Source organism: Chrysemys picta, chromosome 5, assembly GCF_011386835.1.
Source record: "Chrysemys picta bellii isolate R12L10 chromosome 5, ASM1138683v2, whole genome shotgun sequence".
Lineage (NCBI taxonomy): Eukaryota > Metazoa > Chordata > Testudines > Emydidae > Chrysemys > Chrysemys picta.
The window spans coordinates 127265273-127277503 of NC_088795.1; the positions used below are offsets into that span (position 1 = coordinate 127265273).

Consider the following 12231-nt stretch of genomic DNA (forward strand, 5'->3'; position numbering starts at 1 on the left):
ACAAATAATATCCTTTCGATCATATAACTACACCATTAGGAGGGGAGATCTTACGTTCCCATACGGCGTGTATAATATCTTCTTTATATTGATCCCGCAATTATTTCAAAGAAAGCGCTCTCCTCCCACTTCGCCAAATAAGGCTATTTAGATGCTTTCCAGATGAGTGGAGGTGTGCTGAAACAGAGCTGACAGCTAAGTATATCACAGCCAACACCATCCTTCACTCTCTCTCCTCTCCCGCCCCCCTCCCCTTTCTCAGCCACACACACTTCCAGTGTCTCTCTCCTCCAGTGATGGAGATTACTGACTATTATGGGCAAGGGATTAATTTGTAGCCAATTACAACCCACTGCTAAATATGAATGCATAAATAAGACACAGCCTTGCCCGTGTGTGTGAGTGAGTGAGGGGGGGGGGCATAAATGTTTAGGTAGCCCTGTGAGGATGATGAGAAGAAAGAAGGAGCAACTGAGTGGAGCATCACCCTTTGACTTCCTTTATCCACGGGAGAATCCAATTCAGCTTGGACCTAGCCACGTGCAATCCTGTAGACCTAAAGGAACCAACTCGCCTCTACGCTAAATTAACGATACACAAAGCAGCTCCCGCGTTGATTGCAAGACAGGAGTTTCCCGCTGAAGTTGGCAGACAGGGAAAGAGTTGCAATTGGAAGGGGCTCTGAAAAGTCATGAATGTGAGCAGAGACAAGACTCAGGGGAGTGACATCTCTATCCCAGCAGTAGCAGCAGCAGAAAGCCAGGCTGGCATTGTAGTGGAGCCAGTGTCCGGCTGCCTTCACGGGGAAAGCATGGACAGCCACGGGGACCAGAGACTTTCTTCCAGCAACGACCTCCCCGTCTATTCGTGTCCTGGAAATAGAGACAGGCCAGGCGACAATCAGAGCAACACCCCTGGACAAGAGGGGGCAGTGGCAGCCCTACCCGTGGTCCACAGAACCACCTCTTTTTCAGTGCTGGACATTCTGGATCCCAACAAATTCAACAGCAAAAAGCGGCAATGTTCTGTGTTGTACAAACCCGCAGGGAGCGAATTCACTCTAGGGGCAGAGGATAAACCCGAGGAGTCAGGAATGGAACTAGCAGATCAAAAGGCTCTGAGTGAAGATTTTGAAACGTGCAAAAAGTCCTCGGACTTACTCAGTAAGTACGTTTTGCATGTTAACCTCCACAGAGTGTCTGACTCGTGTCTGGAGCAAATAGCCGACTACGGGGGGGAATGCTAAAGAGCGCCTGAAAATATTATGCAGTGTGATTACATGCTTCTAAAGGTGAGTCTCAGAGACACCCACCGTCACCACTGCCTTCTGTCAGATACAATAAAGGGCGCAACTGCACGTGGGGGTCTGCTGTAAAGGGCCAATGTTCCTTAATTGTTGCTTCTACACTTGGCTAAGAATGTACAGTGAGATAGGTACTGCGGAGGGACTAACGCATAACATTTTATAAGCCCCTCTTCCCACTTATTAAAGTGGGTGGTTTCAGTGTGTAGCGAGGTCTGACTGGTTTAACGTATGTGATGTCTGCTGGTTTATATGCCCAATGCAAGGTGAAACTTTTCTGGCCTGGCCCTCCTTTCAGTTGCGTAAAGTTTAATGCTGGGCACTACTTCCAAGTTGGAGACGGTGTGGTGTGCATGCCCTCTCAGACAAATGTACCCTTTGGGCCTTCCTTTCCTTTTCCCGAACAGGTGGCTTGACAATTCAATCAGACTTTAGCTGCAGTTCTGCAAACGAGGAAATACAAACGCAAATCTGGGGCAGAAACAGTTAGCAAAAGTCAAGCGCCTTCCTCCTGGGCTCTGGTGCCTGCGATCTGGCTAGAAAGCGTTACATTTCAGGGGGTAATGTTGTATTAAATGTACCTGGTCCATCACGCCTCACTGAATTCATTTGATTACTGGGGGCGAATGGAACCGGACTCCGCATTATATCACAGAATAACAGCTTCCGTCCTGGTGTCTTATTTTTGTCCTCGAGGGTAACAGGCATGTGTAAGTTACTGCTGAAGCAAACTTGCAGAGAGAATTGAGGGGGCTGCAGGCCATTTGAATGAGCAGGCCCAACAGGATTTTAAATTCATTCTCAGATCATCAAATAAGTCCCACTTTGGCTGGATTTTCCAAGTATCAAAGTCGCTTTTATGACTTTTATGTATGTTCCCCTCTCCCCCCCCCCCAGCCTTCAGAACCATCTCCCCTCTCCACCCCATCCCCCGCCTGCTGAGCGTTGCTCTGGGCGACAGATTCAATTTTCTCTCTCCCCTTGGCTTTTTTAGGACAAATCAGACTAATTGTGACAAAATGCTGGTTATCTCTGGAAAAACAATTAAATTCCTTCGATTACATTTAAGGTAAAATGTGCTTAGCAGCGTAAAGAGGCTGGATAATGGGGGAAATCGCCCCAGAGTGGCATGTAGGACTCCCTGGGTCGATATCCTATTATCGAATTGTGCATATCTCTTTCAAGCACCTTGCAAACTCTCTCCTAACATCTAAATTATAGGGTCAAAATTCGGATAATTACTCGATTAAAACCTATTACACTTATTAGGGCTCGCTATTGATCGGGAATTGCATTCGACCCAAGCTCTAGATTGCTTTTTCTTTCCAGGTCCAAATATTCCAACTTTCTCACCTCTAAACGCTGTGACTCTGAGGATATTAGAGCACTTCCGGGAAAAGACAGCACACATGAAAAATCTCTCTTGATATTCTGTATTTTGAGGGGTGGGACAGCAGCGGGTTGTGTTTGAAGACTGGAAAATAAACTTCTGGGATAGGATTACCAGAGAGATCGGTGTCTTTATAATTCTATGGGTGCTTTACAATTCTGCGATAGAATGCCTAGATCAATTAAAATTAGGCTGTAAAATAGGTTTTAGTTCTACCTGTTTTAACACAAGCCCCTTTATAGTAGAGCTGTTTTTAATCATCAAAGCAATAGCAGGAGCTAGACGTAAACAGAATTCCAAAGAGATTTTTAAAACTCCGAGTACACCTAAAGTAAGTATTTGTCTACACAGATCTGACTTTTGTCATACTAAATAGATCTGTTCAATCAGAAAGACCGACGAGGTCAGCCTATCACCAATCTTCTACTTTATCTCCAGACAAGGAGAGAAATGCAATTCTATCATTCATTTCTCTAATAGTAAATATATTTAGAAACCTCATGCAATACTAAACTTTGCCCAATGACAAGTTGCCTAGAGATTTTGCACGATTTATCTCTTCGGTCCTAACTAGGCTAATATTTTGTAAAGCTAGAAACATGCAAAAATAGATTTGTGAGTACTCAGAAATAATGAAAGTTAATCGCATTATGGTCCCATCATCACCATCACCTTGGGTAACCGTAGATCAAGCAGTTGGTTTAGTTCAATGGGGGTGGGGAAAATGATCCGAAAATCATTATGATTCTCTACACCCAGAAAAAGTACAACTACATTGAAAATAGAAAATATTTAAGTTAATCTTGCAGAACACATTTAGTTTTAGAAATAATTGACAAAACTCTGGTTAATTTGGTTTGCATTAACAGTTGCAAAGCCAGAGTGATGTTGCCTTGGACAATTACCAGTGCAGTTGTTGTTTAGAAAATATTTTAATATTCCCTTATTGAAGAGGGGCTGGGGAATGTTTAGAAATTATTGCCAAAAAAAAAACCCTAAAGTAATCAACACACACATTCTGTGTCATCTGTATTGAACGTAAGTATGTTGTTATTTTTACCCCTACACATATAAACACTCGTATATGTTTGCAACAAGAATATGTGGAAAGGTGTGTGTACAAAAATATCATATACAATGGCATCCATCTATAATTTAATTTCTACTCGATGTAGATTATTTGAACTTTATTTCATCTTCATACACTATTTTACATTTAAAACCCCCTTAACCATAGTCTCATATTTCTATATATCTGTCATAATTCCAAATTTCCATTTTCTAATTTTTAACACCAAGATGGAAAGTATTATTCGTTAAAAAGTCCCCAGATTACTAAACATTGGTTTTGCGGGTTAAGGTGACTATAATAAACTTCTCTCTCTCTCTTTCCCGTAGGGAGCAAGCAATATCCAAGGCTTAGCCGAAATCAGCTTATTTCGCAGAACAAAATCTTTTCACTTTTTTAAATTTCTCAATTAAAAATAATCACCTAATTGAATATGCAGCATTTGGTTTTAAGATTTGGCAAAGTTTGAGAGAGACTGTATAGCCGTAGTATTTATGGAACTGAAATGACTAAAGTAAACACATAATGATCAACTCGCTATTTAATTTGTGGGAGGGAGGGGGGTTTTACACATAATAGCTATAGTGGGCTATCTAGGTGTAAAAGGCAGACTGATTCAGGAAGTTTAGAAGTATCTAAATGTGATGAGGACAAAGTATTTTATTTATTTTACTCCAGCTTGAGGCCCGATCCTGCATTTGATGTATTCCTAAATTCCTTTTTTACTTCTCTGGGACTTTGGGATGGTCAAATGAATACAGCATCCGGCCTTCAAGGTGTCAGAAATGTCTGAGGCATGATCCACAGGGAGAAGCGACTCCTTTACAAATATTATTTCAGGTTTCATAACGACTTGATCTTCCCCAGAAGTACAACGGCCCTAAATATCGGATAATTACCTTGTTCTCATTTGGAGTCCCGTTAATTGGAGCATAATATAAACCCAAATAAATTAAATGACCGTTAACTAGTTTGTACATTACACAAAATGAGTTTAATTAAGTTTGTATCTGCTCTGCTAATCAATACAAGTATTTACTCCAGTTTAATACTTCTACCTTAGGAACAGCACGAGAACAAACAAGGCACAGAAACGGTTAAAAACATGCCAAAACAGAAGGCAGCAAATCTTCCATCAATGCAGATAATTTAAATAACTAAAATAAAAAGTAATAGCAAGGGTGTTCTTTTCTTCCTACAGAAAACCACTGTGTCATTCCAAAATGTTCCATATTAGTTATTGTTCATTTCTCAAGCCCTAATTTTTCAAATCTCTATTCTGAAGCCATTGTATAAAGAGATGTCTAACTTCTAAAAATGTCAAATGATTTCAATATTTTAATATTAGCATTCCTGATGCTTCTGGAAAGAAGTGCCATGGAAGATACTGTGGTTGCTTCTACAAGCAATAATGAGATCAATTTTATTCCTTAGCATTTCACAATCATTTTTAATTCGGATGATGAACAAAGAATGATTACAAAGTAGGACTTCTCATTATTGTCCACTAAGTAATGTTCTATATTTGTAAAGCGTTTAGCTTGGTCAGTTAGAGTTTTAGGATTGGAAGCTATTATATACGGTGTCCCAGGTTTAGACAAAGGTGATTTCTTACTAAAAAGCACTTCGGGACTTCCTATTCGGAGAACCTATGGATGGAAGATTCCTCCCTCAGAGTTATTACAATAGAGACAGACCCCCTAACGTTTTAGAAAGTTACACTCACTGAAATTTATTTTTCTGAATTTTTGCAATATTTGTGCCATCCGGATTACAGTGAAAAGGGAAAATATAAACCGTGATCTACAAAGCAACTGTTGCAAGCCCCGTTTATCTTCTCTCCCATGCCCATTTACCCATCTAAATACTTAGTACATATGTATGGTGTTTACAAGGGACAGAAACCACTCACGACTCAAAGGAAAATCTTCTCCCAGAGAGCTTTACAACGCAATCCTTTCAGGTCAAGAGGGCTCTCCCTAAATTTCCTCTTTGCAAAGGGCGAATTTGCTCCAGGCCTGCCACCTTTCCTTCCCTTGGGGAGGGGATATGGGAGACTCCCTCATGCTGCAAGAATGGTAGGACAGGGTTTATAAAGTGCCTCTCTTAGGATGAATGATTTTGCTGTGTACCCCCCAAAAATGTAGGAAACCTCACATCACCTTCATTCCAAGTCCTTCCAGTTTGAGGCCCAGCAGCGACCTTGAGGAAAGAAAACAGGGCAATTTACTGCCAACTTCCCCCTGCCCTCTAACAATTCTACTTCTCCTTCAGAGGGTGGCTTGGCCTAAGGAGCTTGGACTGGAGGCTGGGAGGGCAGATTCGCATTTGGTGCCCCACTGGAGCCTGGATTCTGCCCCCACCCCCCTTTCCAGTAGGTGTGTGTGTAAACAGCCTGGATTTAGGTTTGGGGGCCATCTTTTCTTATCCCTTTCAGCTTGGCTGTAGAGCTGGGGGCCTCACAGGGCCCTCTCCAGGCTGGGTGGGTGGGTGCTGGGGCAGGGTGGGATGGGAGCTGCTAAGCTAACGCCTCTCCTTGCTTGTGCGCAGAGGATGGGGAGCTGTACAAGGCCGAGGAGTGCGACCTGGACTACAGCAGCAGGCCCAGCCCCAGCCCCGAGAGCGAGCTACAGGACGAGGAGGAGCTGTGCAGCGAGGAGAGCAGCAGCCTGGGCGGCGTGGCGGGGTCCGGCGAGGCAGAGCCCGGCCACCACCCCGAGGACGGGGAGCCGGGCAGCCAGCAGCCGCCGCCGGCCCAACCTCCTGCCCCGGGCGGGGGCCCGCAGGCCAAGCCCAAGAGGAAGCGCACGGGCTCGGACTCCAAGTCGGGCAAGCCCCGGCGGGCGCGGACCGCTTTCACCTACGAGCAGCTGGTGGCGCTGGAGAACAAGTTCAAGTCCACGCGGTACCTGTCGGTGTGCGAGCGCCTCAACCTGGCGCTGTCGCTCAGCCTGACCGAGACCCAGGTCAAGATCTGGTTCCAGAACCGCCGCACCAAGTGGAAGAAGCAGAACCCGGGCGCCGACACCAGCGCCCCGACGGGCGGCGGGGCAGGAGGCGGCGGGGCCGGAGGAGGCCTGGGGGGAGGCGGCCTGGGCGGGGGGCTGAGCCCGCTCAGCCACTCGCCGCCCATGGGCAACCCGCTCTCTATGCACGGCCCCGGGGGCTACCCGGGACACCCCACCGGAGGGCTGGTGTGCGCTGCCCAGCTGCCCTTCCTGCCCAGCCCCGCCGTCCTCTCGCCCTTTGTCCTGGGCTCGCAGACTTACGGGGCTCCGGCCTTCTACACCCCGCACCTATAAACCTACCTCCCCCCGCCCCGGGACTGCGAGCCGCTGGAGCAGCAGACCCTGGGAAGGATACGACGCGCCGCGCCCTCTGAGTTCTCCCTGCGCGCTCAGAGCTCCCATTCGCCCCAGTGGGATGGGTACTACGCGCCGCGCCCGCTCTGAGTTCTCCCTGCGCGCTCCGAACTCGCAATCACCCCAACGGGCAAGAGACGCCCCTGAATTCCCTCTGCGCGCCTGGCTCCTCCAGAAGCCAAGGGACAGCCCCGCGGACTGCAGTGAACAGAGGACTTCACAAAGCAACAATAAACTATTATTATTAATAATAATAGTTTAATAATAAAAATATATATCCATCCCCGCCCTCCCACCCCTAAAACAGTCACCCGCCTGAGCTCAACTCCTGACGAACTCGACGCGCTTTCTCTAGCCCTTGAGTTTGGGGGGCAGGGGCATTAGAGGGAAATGGGTACTGCGGGGGAGGAGAGAGTTGATGAAATCGCATTTCCCAAATAAAACTCTTGTTCGGCCTTTTGTTTTTTAAAAGCCCCCCCCCGCTGAATAGTTCCTTTCACCCCAGTTATTATTTAAAACGAGCAAAACTCTTGGGAGCGAGGTTGGCTTCCGCCTTAGAACCAGCAGGAACTTTGGCAAAGGAACCCGGCACCATCCTAACACCGTGGGAACGCGGCCGCTGGACGGGACACTGAGGCTCGCGGGTGGCCGGGGAAAACCGTGAGTTGCAATGTCAAAGGGCGGCAGCCGGGTTGGCAAAGGCTGGCGCCGATCTGAACGCCCCATTCTCGCTAGGCGAGCAAGAGCTGTCTGTCCCCAATTCCCATCCCTTCCTCCCCACGGAGACACAGCAACAACTTTTCATCTGGCCTACAATCATTTCTACGACCCTTTTTATACACGCCGTGTCCGGAGTTGGTTTCTGGGAGGGAGGAAGAAGAAAGAGACAAAATCCTCCCGCTTTCCTCTTTGTAAATAGACGTAGCTGTAAATCATCGTTATCTGTATTTTTTCACTGTTCCTTGTTTTTTGTCTGGCCACTTGTAAAAGACTTGAAAAGATTATGTACCCATTTGACTCTCAGGGTAAAATAGAAAACTGTAGGCTTGTCACTTCGCCACATTGTTGGTAAGACAATGGGTTATTTTCTTTCGCGTTCTCACGATTTTTTCATACTTTAAAAAAAAAAAAAAACGACTAACAGGTAAAAATCAAATCAAATCCATGGACCGCGAAAGGAGTCATGTCTGGTCAGTACCAGGTGGAGAGAGAGACATTTATTGGTTGCATTTTTTTACATTAATCATCTATGTATATTTCTGGTTGTTACGAAAGTTTTAACTTTATAATTAATGTATAAGGTATGGGAAGAATGGGGGTCCAAAATTATAGAGAAAGAGAAAGCACTTTGTTTGCTAAACACTTTAAATCACTCAATAAACTTTAAGTAAACAGTGTCCTCCTGGGTCTGTGTCTTTCTCTCATTTTTTAACGCTGAAATCTCTGAGGCGGCAAGTTTCAGTTCACTTTGTAGGAGAAACAAATAGCTAAACGGAATCACTTCCCTCCTGTAGCTTTCTAACACATCACACGCAGGTGCAATGCCTTTCGTTAACATTTTTTGTCCCATTTGCCTTGAGAACCCTATCAAACGCGGATAGTTACTTATACACGAATAAACTTTATTCTTCTTTGCTGTAAGAGGGAACTTTACATTACTAGCGATTTTTTTCCTAATTATCTTGTTTGAGCTCATTAATCTCTCCTCAACTCTGCGATATAAAATATAAACCGGAGTGTTGAAGCTGCGGGGTCTATGATTTAGCGGTAGACACGGCGACTGTTTGGATGTATGTACATTTCATAACATGTATGAAATGTACGGGTTGCATCTGAAGAAATGGGTTTTTTACCCAGGAAAGCTTATGCCCAAATAAACCTGTTAGTCTTTAAGGTGCCACCGGACTCCTCGTTGTTTTTGTACATTTAAAAAATTAACTGTTTAATTATGTTCGCACCTTTTTAAACTAGCGAAAAAATCAATTGAATTTCTGTACATTAGCTTTTTATTGAACTTCAAAATTAATGTTGCCTGCTTAAAAAATCTTCCCCTATTTTATATTTTTTTAAATAATGGATGTTCTGTCATGGATCCAGGAGAATGAAGGGAAAAAAAGAAAATAAAACGCATTGACTATTAAAGATAGTTTGCCATTTAAACTAAAGCTTATAAATCTCCCATTAAAGAGGATACAAAGTTCTTATCTCGCTCCCAGCTCTCCTATCTGATCCTATACTTCACACTGGGGAAGGGAAATGTATATGTCTAGGATCCCTTCACTCCAGAGAGCTGACTGCTGCATTTCCAGGGCACCGAATAATATTAAGAAATGCAAACAAGCGAGTGAGCTGTAGATTATTAATTTTCCCTCCTTTAATCAGTTCTAGTCCATCTAATTCCAGACAGCAATGGACGGGTTTATCTCTTTTTCCCTGTGACCCCCACCATACCCCCCTCTCTGCACACTATGCCACCCTCACCAAGGGTGCCCGTTGGCTTTTCTTCACCCACTACCTCTTCTGAAAGGTCCCAGCCGAGGGAGGAGAGGAGCGGGGCTGGCAGCTAGCAGCAGCCCCACTGTCTTTGGAGGATGGGCTAGAAAAGCATTTTTAACAGCGAGCCACTCTCAGAAGAGGGTGAAATTAACTACCCCTTTTGGTGGGAGGCATAAAGGCAGCTCCCCTCTTCCCCAGCCACACACCAGGCTGCTCCCCGCCCAGGACTCAGGGGCTCGGCTCCGCTCAGCTGTCGCCAGTCCCCACCCTCCGCCCCAGCTGGGTGACAGTATTAAATGATATCTTTCTAATCCCATTAGCTCCTTCCTCTTGTTTGCTTCCTCCAGTGAGCGTTTCTGACAACCTTTTACTGCCGCTGCTGGCACTTGAAGCGTGAGGAAGTTATAGTTTCTGACAGAGGAATTACATCTTCCCCCAGACGTAGCTGTCTCGAAATGTACAGGGAGTGGGACGGCGGGGCAGACCGAGGGAGCGAAGCGGAGCCTCTCACGGGACGCAGTGACCGCTCTCAGCCAGCAGAGGGGGCCCCAGAAGAGGGAACGCTCCCCCCGCCCTTAGAGGGAAGGCATGGGGAGGTGAGAGAGCAAACGGCATGTCTTGTCCATGCACAAGAGAGCTCCCGGCAGGCAGCGGCTGGCACATGACCCAGTGGCAGGCACCTCCCTGGATCTAGTTTTATTATTTCAGGTCCATATTGAGCCATGCCAGCCCCCGCCAAGACCAGACTAAAGCTGGACTCAAGCCCCCCATTTACACACATGCGCATCCCAGCTGGATCCAAACTTTGGGTACATACCTCTACACTACATGCTGGATCGGTGGGTAGCGATTGAGCTATCGGGGATCGATTTATTGCGTGTAGTGTAGACGCAATAAATCGAGCCCCGATCGCTCTCCCATCAACTGCCAAACTCCAGCTCGGAGAGAGGCGGAAGCGAAGTCGACCGGGGAGCGGCGGCCATCGATCCTGCGCCGCGAGGACGCGACATAAGTGATTCTAAGTCGATCTAAGATGCGTCGACTTCAGCTACACTATTGTTCGATTCTCCCCCCTCCCCCCAGTGTAGACCAGGCCTAGTAACTCCAGCTTGTTTCCTGTACAGACCGTACTGCCCTCTACACAGATGTGTTAACCCACAAATATGTAGCTGGCCTGGGGCTGGCCTGTGCCCACAAAAGAATTTCAGCGTTCAGGACCAGACTGTACTGACCCCACCTTGTCCACCTGGAAGCCCCTGCCAATGACTGCAGAGCGTCCAGGTGGAGTCCTACTAACAATGCTATTCATTTGTGTGTATGATAAATCCTTAGTACCAAATACAGAGTATAAAACACCAACAGCTGGGTGAAAGATCTACAACAGCCAGCTAATAAACTTTTCCTCTCGACTTCTTAAATTAAAAATATCCAAACTGCTTCCCCACTCTTGTGAAAATAAAATATAAACCAATATTTCTGCCCACAGGTTCCCAGGTGTAACCCTCCATAGAAGTAAAATAATTAGCAAGGTAACAAATTACTGCAGAAAGTAACTTGGAGTAGGACTGAGTCCAGATCATTTCTTTGCTGTGCTGTTGTGGCCGTGTTAGTCCCATGATATGAGAGAGACAAGGTGGGTGAGATATCTTTATCTTTTATTAGACCAACTTCAGTTGCTGAAAGAGACAAGCTCTGAGGAGCTTGAACTCTCTCTCTCTTTCACCAACAGAAGTTGGTCCCATAAAATATATTACCTCCCCACCTTGTCTCTCCATATCATTTAGCATTAATGGAGCTTGTTACAAACATTAATCAATGCTCACAACATGCCTGATGGACAGTGTTATCCTCTCTATTTTACAGATGGGGAAAGCAAGTCAGAGAAGGTTGATTTGTCCAAGGTCAGGTCTGGTATTCCATCTCCTCTCTCAACCACACCGTGTTGTGTTACACCAGCGGTTCTCAAACTTTTGTACTGGTGACCCCTTTCACATAGAAAGCCTCTGAGTGTGACCTCCCTTATAAATTAAAAACACTTTTTATATATTTAACACCATTATAAATGCTGGAGGCAAAGCAGGGTTTGGGGTGGAGGCTGACAGCTTGCGACCCCCCATGTAAGAACCTTGTGACCCCCTGAGGGGTTCCTGACCCCCGGTTTGAGAACCCCTGTGTTACACTGTCTCCCTGGTCTGAGAGGTTGTACGACAAGTATCAATAGTTGCCATCCCAGGCAAGTTTTCACGATCAAGAATAAGGAATAAGGAGCTGTGGTGGTGAAATATGGTCTAAATTCACTTCTTCAGTGATAGCAAGTGAAGGAGTGGATGGCTGAGGGGCTTTTCATAATAGAATCCGGAGCCTACGTCACTGGTTTGAATATGGCTCAGGTTGGTAGTGAGTGAAAGTCATTATCACTGATGGCTATTCAATAGCCTAAATAAGAGTCAGGCCTGCTGGTAATACTTTAATCCTTTTCTTAATTAGACTGCATAGTCCGAAAACAAAGGTGGGTCAAACAATGAAATATGAAACTACAGTTTTGGCTCATCAGGCCTTCATCAGCAGTAGTACAAAGCGATCAGATAGATGCCCAGGTTCAGTATCTGCA

The 12231-nt window shown here is 45.8% G+C and overlaps 1 protein-coding gene across 1 annotated transcript; it reads left to right on the forward strand.

Moving 5' to 3' along the window:
- The first annotated feature begins 230 nt into the window (after nt 1–230).
- On the forward strand, nt 231–8301 carry NKX1-1 (NK1 homeobox 1). The gene is made up of 2 exons (XM_042855680.2): nt 231–1163; nt 6313–8301. Exons 1-2 carry the CDS (start codon nt 692–694, stop codon nt 7062–7064), a joined length of 1224 nt encoding a protein of 407 aa, XP_042711614.1. The 5' UTR covers nt 231–691; the 3' UTR covers nt 7065–8301.
- The last annotated feature ends 3930 nt before the right edge of the window (nt 8302–12231 follow it).

Coding starts and splice junctions, on each gene's coding strand:
- NKX1-1 (XM_042855680.2), top strand. CDS start 692: ATGAATGTGAGCAGAGACAAGACTCAGGGGAGTGACATCTCTATCCCA. Junction 1,164..6,312: donor AAAGTCCTCGGACTTACTCA/GTAAGTACGTTT, acceptor GCTTGTGCGCAG/AGGATGGGGAGCTGTACAAG.